This window comes from Helobdella robusta (genome assembly GCF_000326865.2).
Source record: "Helobdella robusta unplaced genomic scaffold HELROscaffold_7, whole genome shotgun sequence".
Lineage (NCBI taxonomy): Eukaryota > Metazoa > Annelida > Clitellata > Rhynchobdellida > Glossiphoniidae > Helobdella > Helobdella robusta.
Window position 1 is genome coordinate 3032839 of NW_008705398.1, and position 13007 is coordinate 3045845.

Genomic DNA, 13007 nt, shown 5'->3' on the forward strand with positions numbered 1-13007 from the left:
GTAGGACGTTGTTTTCTTTACCATCAACTTTGTTTAGACTTATGTTTTGACAGTTCGACAACCAGGTCTGCCACAAAGAGTCTATGTTAGACGACACATGATTCGCCAGGTATAACTTTGAAATTTTTGAATAGCCTTCGGTGTTGTTGCTTGACAGCGAAGAAATCAATTTGCGTGGCTGATGGTCCACTTTTGTATGTTATGATACTGTTATAAGACTCGCTGTCGTAACCGGTTTACGATGCGACGAATTCAAATCTTCGATTGAATAAAAATACTCCAAACAGTTATTAAACTTTATTTACAGAAGAAATCAACTATTATTAGTTATTTCCAGTAAATTTGCACTAACGCAACAATTAACTTTTAAATCTTTCAAAATCTATCGCTATGACAACGTCAACAAACAAATCAAATATCGCTTTAAATAATTCACCGAATCGCTATTCACAAAATCACGAATTTCACTAATCACGAATATCACTAATCACGAATATCACTAATCACGAATATCACTAATCACGAATATCACTAATCTTCTTGCGACGTGCGCTTATATACTCTTCGCAAGCGTCGTTTCTAGATTCTTCCAGATGGTCCGATTCCAGTATACTCTAGAACGTTCCAGTCACTAGAACATTCTAGAATACGCTAGAATCTAGTGCGTTCGGTAGCAAGGTTATAACATTACTCCCTTCTTAGTTCTGTTCGTCCCGAACAGCTTTCGCTCCGGTGTCCGCATGGTACGGAGCCAGTCTATCCAAATGAACGATGTTCATTCTTGCTCTCGGCTTCCGATATTCCTGAATACGGTAGACGACGTCATTCAAGCGGGTGATGACTTGATAAGGTCCTTTCCACCCTCGCTGGAGCTTTGGAGAACGTCCTTTCTTTCGCTGTGGGTTGTACAGCCAAACTAACTCGTCGACAGCAAAACCGCCACTGCTTCCTTTCAAGTCGTATCTGGTTTTGGCCGCCTCCCTGTTTTTCATAATTTTAAGGTGTAATCGCTGTCGAAGATTATCCACGTATTTTGTAAAATCAGCAATCAACGCCTCGGCTTTTAGACGGTCTTCTTGATACAAATTGAGTTCATCCAGTAGATTTTTGGTAAGTTCTTTGAGTCTACCTTTGTCAGTTGCTAGAACCTTTTCCTGTTGCTCCACATCTAATGATTTCACCAAATTTATTGATTGGCAATTACCTATTTCCTCGCCTTTTTTAATTTTAATAGTGTGTTTAGCGGTATTCATTATTCTGACAGGAATAAGACCATTTTTGTTCGCTTCTACCAGGCATTTTCCAATGACCACGTTCTGTACATTTGTCGTTGAGGTTGGCTCCATCAAATAGAACTGGTGGCCCCTTGGATCGCAATTCAACTTGCCCCATACGATGTTTTCAGATGATTGAGGTAGTTCTATGTCACAATCGACTGTCACTCGAATGCATTTTTCGTCGCTATCCCCCATTATCACTTCTGTATTTCTCCATCTAAGAATGCGTTTTTCTAAGTCAATTTTGAACCCATATTTTGTCAGAAAGTCGACACCTATTATGCATTCGTCGATGATATCCGCGACTAAGAATGAACCTTCGAATAACAAGTCGCCTAGCTGAACAGTACGGAGAATCTTTCCATAGACTGGTGCTGTTCCTCCTGTAGCTGTTCGAAGGATGTATTTGTTAGAAGTCTCTTTCTTCAGATTGTGTACCAAATCAGATCTTAAAATCGAATTTGTTGCTCCGGTGTCGACTGTAATTACACATTCTCGTTGATCAACTTTTCCGTTCAGTCATAGATCGTTTCGATTTCGATGTAGTCTGGAAACGTTAATTACGGTACTGGGGGGCGTCAATTCTACTAGCCAACCTCTGCCCCACAAAGTTGGTTCTTATTAGCTTTTCCGCCCCTTCGTTAGAAGGGGCCAATCGTGATACAAGATCATCTTCTCTTCTTTTGCGCCATCTTGTCGCGCAATTTCGGCAGTAGTTATCTTTTGGGCGGTGTTTGGACAATTATACTTGGTAACGGTGTTTAGAGTTGAACTTACCCACATGTATTATTAAATTTATAGAGCGCTAATTAAAAGCTAATATTCTCAAAAGCGTTATCTACAGTAAACATAAATAAAAATCATATTGAAACTTAATTAATTAAAACTTAATTAATTGTTTTAATCAATGTTATCGATTTGGCCGTTGAGTGGCCACTCTCTAATTCGCACATTTTCAGGCCAAGAATTTGCTTCGGTAATCCCATCAGAGAATTTGGCATCAAAACACATTCAAAAGGAGGTTGATGGCAGTGAATCATTAGACTTTTCCTTTTTATCTTTCTTGAACGTAGGATAACACGAGATAACACCAATTCAATTATCAATTTGAAATGCTCAACAATATTGGTCACAGAAAATTTGGACACATTTCCAACATGATATATTTTTTTTTAAGGATAATTTTACTGTCAGTTATTCTTGATTCAGCAGGTGCATGAAAACCAACAACTACTTTCAACACAACATCACTAATACTATTTTGAATAGTAAGATTGCCTCTTTTGTGCTTCACCATGATGAAGTGTTGAGACTATGATTTATCTTTAATATTTTTAAATGAATCATCAACACGCATAACACTGTCTCTACGAACTAGATTTACTTTTCATGCACTCTCGATAGCCTTATTTACGTTATCATCTTTTCAACAGGAGTCGAAACAACATTTTTACCACCACATTCATTGCATGTGTTTGCAAGCTGCTTTACACTGTTTTGAATATCAATTAGCAAATTTTCATTTCTTTTCTTCACATTTTCCACATCAAATTCATTGTGTGTCTTTGCAAGCTGTTAAACATTTTTTTGAATGTCCACCATTAAATTTTCATGACTGTGAAAAAACTCAACTTTTTGTTTTTGTTAACAATAAAATTTTTTTTCAGGCAAAACCCCATAAATGATTAAAGCAATTCTTGTTTTCAACAACCATGGTAAGCCACGACTCACCAAGTTCTATCAGTATTATGTAAGCACTTTTTTTTTAATGTTTTAAGGTTATCTTTTGTAAAACTGACAACACTGTTTCCTATCAATATCTTTTATTTTATTTTATCTACTTATCTTTTGTTTGTTATGTAGAGAATAATTTGAATTAAAAGAAGAGAAGTGGGGACTGATTCATAGCAAATGATCAAAAAGTGAAGTAAAATGGGTGATGTAATTCTATGTTTTAAGAAAATTGTGAAAAAAAAATTCTAAAAAAGGGTGTGTAAAAACTAGGAAGTTAGTGAATGAATGAAATGAGTGGGTTGTTACAGGAAATGTTTGAGATATTATATCCAGACTTTAGCTGTGGAAATCTCGGTGCTTTAGTTTGCATGTTTTAATTTGAATGTTGATAGTTAAAATAAAAAGAAAGAAATAAAAGTTGGTTTGTTGGCAGCAAAAAATCATTTATAATTTTTTGATGGTCAGTGTGAAGTGCATTGATTCGATAGACCTCGAGACTACTGGACTGTAAATAATTGTAATGATATTGAAAAGGAATAGTGGTGGTAATGCAATAATGATGATGAGATTTTATTAGTTTGGTTCGTGATCATTTTGAGATTATTTGCACAATTTTCATAAATCGTTTACACTGGAAGAGTAGATAATAAAAAATAGTCGAGTTATTAAAACTTGCTAAAGAGGATAAGTTTATTAATATTTATTATATGCAGTTTTTCATAATTTATCGTTAATTAATTAATTTCATAATAAACTTTTTTAATTTGATAGCAAGAAGATATGCAGCAACAAATCATCAGAGAAACATTCCATTTAGTGTCAAAAAGAGATGACAATGTATGCAATTTTCTTGAGGGGGGAACGTGCGTTCTTTTTTTGATTTGTTTGTGTTTTGGTTTTTTTGTATTTTTTTTAAAATGTGGAGTTGCGTGTTCTATCACAGCAATATACGATAACTGTCTGACCTGTCAGTCTCAACCCAATTTTTTCGGTTATTCTTCAGCCGCCGTAAAATTTTCGACTAATAGAACGCTATGTGCATTAAATATCTGAAGCAACTAATTTTTAAGAATGTTGACAAAAGAATTTGAGCATCGAACGTTGCACTTATTTTTGACCCATGTTCATTATTTTTTATATTAGCAGTTAAGTTATTATTGAATTTGTATCAATGTTTTGTTATTGTTAATATCACAAATAAACAAAATTTTCAGATTAATTGGCGGGTCAGACTACAAATTGATATACAGACATTATGCCACATTATATTTTGTTTTTTGTGTTGACTCTTCAGAAAGTGAGCTCGGAATATTAGACTTGATACAGGTTGCTATATTTCAATATCATTCTCATGCTCTAATAATAAAGTAAAAATGTTTTACAGGTTTTTGTTGAAACTCTGGACAAATGTTTTGAGAATGTCTGTGAATTGGACTTAATCTTCCATGTTGACAAAGTAAATTTAAAATATTTGTCTGAAAGTATATTTAATCTGGTGATGAATGCATTATATTTAACTTTTATTTATTTCTCCTTATTTACGCATATCTTTTTATTATTATTTTAACACAGTGTCAACCTCAATCAGGCCAATAAATTTAAGTTTTTTTACAAATTGATCTTCCTAATTAGCATAGCTTCTTACAACACCACAGAAAATTTTTATTATACGTGGTTTTCATTTTTCTCTTTTAATGTGAGTCGGGAAAAAAACAAAAAACAGTCGACAACTTTTTTAAAACGTCTAAACAACAAATTTCTGGTTATGCCACTAATTTCGACGAACTGGTTTAACGGCTCTTTGCTCCACTCTAAATTGCTAATTAGCTGCAACAAGCCCCTTGTTAGTTTAAACTGTGCTTTGGAGTTGTTCATGTAATCATAAATTTCCACGAAATACTTGGTGGCATTGAGTTGTGCTTCCGTTTGTATTGACAGTTTCATCATATGCATGTAAATTTAAATATTTAATGAATGGGACATCCTTTATAAAAATTCATTCGCAGCTAGGACAATTAAATCGGCTCACATTTCACTATTTTTTAAAAATTAAATTGCAATGAAAACAATTTTTGACGATTATTTTAAAATATATTTTTTTAATCAAAAGAACTTATTTCATTTTTTAACAAAAAGTCGATCTTACACACTGGCAGTGTTGGTAGCACACTAGTGACGTTTGCTGCTGGCGTCCATTAATATAGCCGATGAAAATAAGTTTCAAAATCAATCATTTGTGTGCAGCCTACTATCGTCGATAATTCGCGTCTTTGAAAGGTTTCAGAAATAAAAAATAAAACTTATTACAAAAAATGACTCTTGATACGTTTTCTTTATATTTTTGTTCTCAATATAAAAATGCATTAAATATTGAAGATTATCTAAACTATAAAATAAACGGAAATTATCAAAAAAGGTCACCAACTAAGAGTGTTCAAACGAGATTAAACGGAAATTTATAGCAATTAGCAAAAAAAGTTCATCAACTTCGAAATCACTTCCCCACCGCCGATAAATTTAGGATCCGCCACTGCTCGTATATACTTTTTTAATTTGCACGCTAGTTTGTGATTTTTTTTTATTTTGTTTCATTGTTTTCATCTTTATTTTTGTTTTCTGAGTTTTGCATACATACAGCTTAGTAAAAAACTTAATATTATTTTCAACTTTGTTATGGTGAAATATCACCACTTTTCAAAATCCTTTGCAAACGATGCAAAAATTTATCGTACAATAGTTGTTCTTCAGCTCTTCAGTATTTCTTTTGAGAAATTTTTCGCTAATTATGAAACTGTCCAAGTAAACGAACTGGCCGACTTTTTTTTGTTTTTGTTAATCAGCTTTTGTAAACTATCTACACTAGTTCTGCATCCATTATCGATTTAACAACATAAACTTGATTGGAAATACAGATGAGAAATATGAAAATTAACTCAAAATACTGTACTTCAAATGAGTGAAACTATATAGAAAATTTAAATAAAATGAGGTTGCAATATTTTATCGTCTTCCTCCAGTTTTTGCTGCCATTTTTATTAATTTGACCTCATCTTCAGATACTCCTATATTTTTTACGGTGGCCCGTTATCTTTTAAATACTCTTGTGAAATCGATTAAACAACAGTGCTTACTCTGCATCTTTCACCTGTTCTCTGAACCCGCTTACTCTTCACTCAATTTTCTTTATTTCAAAAAAACAATAAGTGATATATGCATCATTCTGTTCCAAAAACAATATTTCATAAAAATGTGCCGAAAAAAAAATACAATAAAATAGATTTCAAGAAAAAATAGAGTTAAATGAATAAAATTCACTTTTATCTTTTAAAAATGAAATCATGGTTTATTTAAGTTTCCATAAAAATGTCATAAAATTTTTATCAAGTTATAAAAGACCAAATGGCAAACATGAATTTTAAAAAATCAAATATTTTTAATTTCAAATGTCCATTCATGGTCTCTTGTACCGTAAAAATAAAACACGTTATCCATAACAAAAAGCTAAGATGCGCTAGATGGAAGAGATCAAATTGTTCATTGAAGTCATCTTATAAAGATTTCTTAAATGAATTGAATATGTAAAGTTTGGATCATCAGATTCTTAAATAGAAGAAAAATAATTTTCTAGGTGCATTGCATACTGTCGGAGTTGTGCATTGGGGGAATGGTTCTTGAAACGAACATGACTGAAATATTAACCCGCATTGAAGAACAAAATAAAATAGAAAAATTAGAGGTTAATTATTTCTTTTTTTCGTTCTGTTAGGCTTTAAAATTTTTCATTGTGTTAATTTCTACTTTATTAAGCGATTCCTAATTTTCAACACATAATAACAATGTCAAAATATTTGTCAAACCAATTTTAACGATTAATTTCATTAGACCGACGTCAAGTTTTATAATATTTCCTAACTTTTTCTTTGCATTCGTTATAAATTAACAGATACTTGTTTGCCCGCATTATCATTTATGTTTACGGATAAGACTAATACGCTAAAAAATGAAAATGAGTCGTTTATTAGCAGAACAATTTTAGTTTTAAATAGATAGAAATAAACACGCAAATTTTAACGCGTCACTGAATAAATTTTGAATAGCTCTATAATTTAATAAAATGAACATTAACTTCACAATTCTTTTAAAATAAGCAAAGGAGCGAATTTCTTAATAAACAAATCAATAAGTTACAATATTAGATATTGAAGAAATAGTAAATGCTTGATGCTTAATCACAAAAATTTCTACTCCATCGTTTGAACTTGAATCTCTTGGAAATAAATTAAATTAGCCTCTTGCCTCAAGTTATGGTTGAAATTAATTTAATAATAATAAAGATAATTAATAGTTAATTTAAAATAGTTAAATGTTAAAAGAATGGTTGATTGTTTCAGGCTGGCCTCACATCAGCACCTGCGCGAGCCGTATCTGCAGTGAAGGAAATGAACATTCCTCAAAGAATCAAGGACATCAAATTACCAGAGTTGCCGTCAATAAGCAATTTAAAATTCTAAATGTTAGAGGGTCTTTATTAAAAAAAACTGGACTGTTATTTAACAATGAGCACATAAATGGCTTACAATTACACTATTCGCCAAAATTGTAAACAAGATCTAATAATTTATGCAAATAAGATGATTATATGAAATAAATGGAAATTGTATATTAAAATAAATCTGTCGTGATGATTTATTAAATAAAAGTGCTCAAAATGTCAGAAAATGTAGCATATTTTGCGTTTGTTTTTCGTCCGATCTTCAACTTTCTCATCAGACACTGGAATCGCATTTTCTATCTCCGCCATGCCAGAAGCTGTAAAACATTTTTTATTGACTAATTAAATCGAACAAAGTGTTAAATAAATGTAGAATGTGGATCGTTTAGCTTCTTTCGGTTCATGAAATGCGCTATTAATATTAATGTTATGAAAAAGAGAACAGTAAATATCTGAGCTGTGGAATTATTTGCTAGGAATTTTTAAAATTCTGATGTGTTCCCATTTTTGCTTTATCCGTAAAAGATTTTGTCTTATACCAAACATCGCAAATTTTAACGCGATGTTGTTTTATTTTTAATTTTGTGTAAGGGCCTGACGCTATAGAATACTGTAGCAGATGAATCCTTTCTCGGAGTATATTGGCCATGGTATTTTATACTGCCCTATCGTATTCATCCCATCATAAACTTACTGGAAGCGATAACAGCGTTGACATCGACCTTTCATTATATTTGGTGCAAAAAGACTCAAGAGCAACCGGTGTTATAATCAGTCGATCCAGACAGAAGGAGAGAGCACACCTTCAACAGAGAAGGTTGTCAGAACGCCCTGTCGGACGTTACTATTAAACTTGAAAGATGCCGAGTTGACGCTGCTGCACTATCTGAAACTTGACTGCCCGATGAAGGCCCGCTAAAAAAAAAAGTTAATTGTGTTTTTTTTTTCTGGGAGACTGCAGCAAAACGCTTCGCACATACATGGTACTGGTTATGCCATTCGAAATGTCATCTGCGAGGAATCTCAGAGAAACCAATTGATGTTTATGAATTAATTATGTATCCCAAACTTTCGCTGGCTATAGTTCGGCATATGACTTACACATGTCTACGCCTCAACTCTCGATGTGGAGGAATTGGTCAAAAAAGTTGTCATGACTTTATAAGAGGTTAAATAATTTGATATAGTGTATATTGTAAAGAGAACGAGTTTGTATACATAAACAGACGGATATCGTATTATATTATAAAGCGCCTCTTGAATTATCTTCATATATAAGGTATAAACAGATATGAGCTGATCTTAAATGAAATAATGAAAATATAGTTATAACAACAGTCTGTGGCGAGACAGCTAACAGCTCGGTGTAGGGTAATATAATATGACATTAAACAAAACGTTATCTTGAAAACAATGAGACATTTGTTATATTCAGTGTTACCCCACTTAGACTCCTCAAAAAAATCCGACTCAGGGTGAAAATTTCCGAATTCCAGAAAAATTGTTCAACTTTTGTATCACCATTTCAGCTTACCATAACTACTAAATGAAAAATACTTTAAAAACGCTTAAAATCAGCCAATGTAATTGTTTTTCATAGTAAAATTACTTTAATTTATGTTTTAAAACTTACTGAATTTTTTTTCAATTTTTGTATCAGTATTTTACTTTTTTATCACTACTAAATAAAAAGATACTTTAAAAAACACTTAAAATTATCAAAGTTATGGTTTTTCTTGGTAAAATTACTTTATTTTCATGTTTTACAACATACTAAAAAAATTATATGATTTTATTCAGATTGTTAGCATTTATTTTCAGTATTAAACACAATCTTAAAAAAAATTTTTAGGAAAAAAAATGAAATTTTTTTAAAATTAAATAACATTTTCCGGAGTCGGAAAAAACATCCGACTTCGGCTTCTAAAAAATCCGACTCTTGGCTCTCAAAAAATCTCCGATTCCGACACTCTGTCTATATGGGTAAGTTGTTTCTCGTTCAATTTCTTTGAATTAATTAATACGATTTGAATTTTATTTGAACACTAATAACACATATGAGTCGCCAACTAAATAGCCACCTATTATTATTTTATAAAAGTGAACAATCTTGATCATGTAAAGACGTCGAACCGAGTGAGTTTGTACAGATTAAAATTATAACTATATTACGGATTACACATATTAAAATAAATAATTAAACCTGATTGAAAAGGCAAAACAGCGGGACTGTGGCTATCATGGACTATGCTCACACCTGAAATAATAATAAATCATTTTGAAAAGTTGTTAGTTTTAAACTTGAATGAGCTATAAACTTCATTGATTACATCTACAATAATCTGAAAATCGATTGTTTATAGAAAATAAAATATCTCAATATTTTTGAGAATCTTCAAACATTAGCCCCACATTTGTAGTTTTATTTGCAATCTGAACCAGATTTTCATATGCGTGATACAGTTCCTTCATGATTTTAACTTGCTTGCTTGAGGCATTGTTAGTTTTAGACTTGAATGAGCTATAAACTTCTGCTGCAAACTTTGCCATTGATTAAATAATTGTCGAAAAACACAAATAATGCGAAACGATAAGCTTATTTCCACTTTTTGCATGAAAAAACTTAAAAAGACTTTCTCGAAAATTTCTCAACAGTATACGCAGGAAGTTTTTACCGAACAATTTCGACGCCGAGTTTTCAACTTCGCTTGTTGTAATCAATCAATAACATCATCTTGAATCTCTTTGGCCATTTGTAACGAGTTTAACTTCCATAATCTATTTTCATGTTATCCATCTATTTGATAGCAGGTTTTCTAGCTTTCTTCATCCAGTTTCCTTTCCTAATTAGTAGAGTTGCAAATAATCTGTGATTTTACTTTTTTAAATACTTGTGAATTTTTTTAAATCTTGGTGTCTCAAACTAATTATAAAATTGTGCTGTAGCAAACTGTTTCAAGTGCATCCAATCTGTCATTTTCTCTCATTTCATGTGTCCAAGCTTTTGCTTGCATGCAACAGCGTAATAATCAAGATTACTGTTTTTGAGACAATCAAACAATCTTCGTTTTGCGTCCAGAGACCCGGTTCCCCGAGGTAGGACGTTGTTCTCTTTGCCATCAACTTTTTGCGCCAAATTAGACAATCAGTTGTATCCATTTCATTTAAATTTAGAGCTTTCATGTCTTGCTCGATTGTTTGCGACCAGGACTTCTTTGGACGGCCTTTGGGACGTGTGCCAGGTCATTTGCAAGAGAAGTTATGGCACTGTTTCCACTTCGTTTGACATGACCAAACCACCGCAGAGGCAAGGAGATGCTATTTATTCCAGGCTGCACGTATGCGTGCTCGAACGGCAGCTTCAGCTGTTCCAGTACAATCCAGAACATCCCCTAGATATTGAAACGATGTGACTTTCTCTACCTTAATGGCTTCAAAAACATTGCTATTTCGAATTTGTTGCTGTGGATTGATGCAAACAGACAAAATTGGACACTTTAGATAAAGTACCAACTATTTTTGAACAACGTTTGTGACACCACTGGTTACACTGCTGACACTTGATTGAATTGTTACCTACACCAGCTTTACAAACTGAACAGGGCCATCGTCCAGTAGCTGTGGATTGGATGGGTTCACCAGTGTTCATTGCTTTGGTTTTGCTGATGTTGACTTTGAATCCATGATCGGCGAGTTTGCTGTTCCAATCTTCGAACATCTGTGCTGCATTCTGCTCAAACGTGGCTGTTAAAACGATATCATCAGCATATATTAGATTCCAAATGTCACCAGTGCGTAATGGTTTTGTGATTTCTTCCATCACAGTTATAAATAACAGTGGACTGAGAATCGAGCCTTGGTGAACTCCAACGCCGATGTCAAATGCATCTGTGTTTCCAACCGTTGTGCTGACGAGAGTCTTAGTATTCGTATACATTTCCATCACAAGTCGAACAAGATATTCTGGAATGAGTTGTCGACGTAGACTCTACCTGATTGCTTCACGGGGAACTCGATCAAATGCTTTTTCAAGGTCTATAAAAATGTGTGATAGTTGTTGATGCTTTGCGAGGTACTTTTCTTGCAGTTGCCGAAGGACGTGAATTGCATCAATTGTTGATTTCTCCGCTAGGAAACCAAATTGATAATTCCCGATCGTGATGCACGACGTTAATCTTCTCTCAATGATTTTCTCAACTATTTTCAGAGTGTTCTAACAGACGTATACACCGATATGATGAACAGTTCAATGGATCACCTTTGCCTTTGTATAGCGGGACTGTCATGCTATTGTTCCATTCAGTCGGCATTGAGCAATTTCTCCAGATTTCACGGCAAAGTTGTAGTAACGTTTGGATACCCGCAGTACCAGATGCTTTGATAATGTCATTTGTGAGTCCAGAGGGCCCTGCTGCCTTTCCATCCTTCATAGCTTTCAGAGCTTCTGTAAGCTCCTCTACAGTGATGTCTGGAATCGGAATCAAGAACCATCTCATTTTGGTCATTTTTTCATGTCTTTTTTCGTACGCTTTGCTTTGCGTACGATAGAGATTTCATTTGTTCACCTTTGCTTTTAGTGAGCCACTCTCTGCACTGATCTGTCCGAGCCAGTGCGACTTGACGTCTTGCATAGTTGTTCTTCTCACGGAAAATTTTATGGTCATCAACAGACTTTGATTTTTGCCATTGCTTGTATGCAACTTTCTTTTCAGCTATTGCATTTTGTACACTGTCATTCCACAATTAAGTGTCCCGTTCATGCTGACGTTTTGTACCCGTTTTCCCACAAACTGTTGTTGCAGCGTTTATCAAAAGGGTTTTGTATGTACTCCAATCTGTACTGGCTTGCGATTGGTGGTCTAACTGTGTGGCGACAATCTGTTGAAGTTTTTCTCCATGAATATTGCTTTTCAGCTTCCACGTTTTAATTCTCCGAGGCATTTGTTTAGACTTATATTTTAACAGTTCGACAACCAGATCTGCCACAAGGATTCTATGTTTGGCGACACATGATTTGCCAGGTAGAACTTTGACATTTTTGAATAGACTTCGGTGCTGTTGCTTTACAGCGAAGAAATCAATTTGCGTGGCTGATTGTCCACTTTTGTATGTTATGATATGTTCCAACCTCTTTCTAAAATATGTGTTCAGTAAACAAAACCCGTGACTTTCAACAAACTCAAGGATGCGGTTGCCATCTTCATTCCGTTCTCCATAGCCAAAACCGCCATGTACGTTGTCAAAACCATCTCTTTTCTCTCCAACGTGGCCATTGAGATCGCCTCCAATCAGGATTGTTTCAGATTTTGGTATTGTTGAGATGGTGTCAGAGAATGCAACCCAGAAGTCATTTTTCATCTCATTTGATTCGCCTGTCTGTGGTGCGTATGCAGAAAAAATAATCATTGTTTGCTTTTCTATGCGAAGCTTGATCCACATGAGACGTGAATTAATCCTTTTAATATCCATTACTTCTTGGGCTAGCGGTTCTTTGATAAAAATTC

General features: G+C 33.7%; 1 protein-coding gene across 1 annotated transcript; it reads left to right on the forward strand.

Annotated features, from left to right (window-relative positions):
- Positions 1 to 2958: 2958 nt before the first annotated feature.
- HELRODRAFT_69335 (hypothetical protein) lies at positions 2959 to 7522 on the forward strand (the record flags this gene model as incomplete). Its single annotated transcript, XM_009030560.1, has 6 exons — positions 2959 to 3027; positions 3783 to 3874; positions 4226 to 4337; positions 4396 to 4467; positions 6640 to 6747; positions 7403 to 7522. The coding sequence occupies 6 exons, from the start codon at positions 2959 to 2961 to the stop codon at positions 7520 to 7522; spliced, it is 573 nt and encodes a 190-aa protein (XP_009028808.1).
- Positions 7523 to 13007: the final 5485 nt, after the last annotated feature.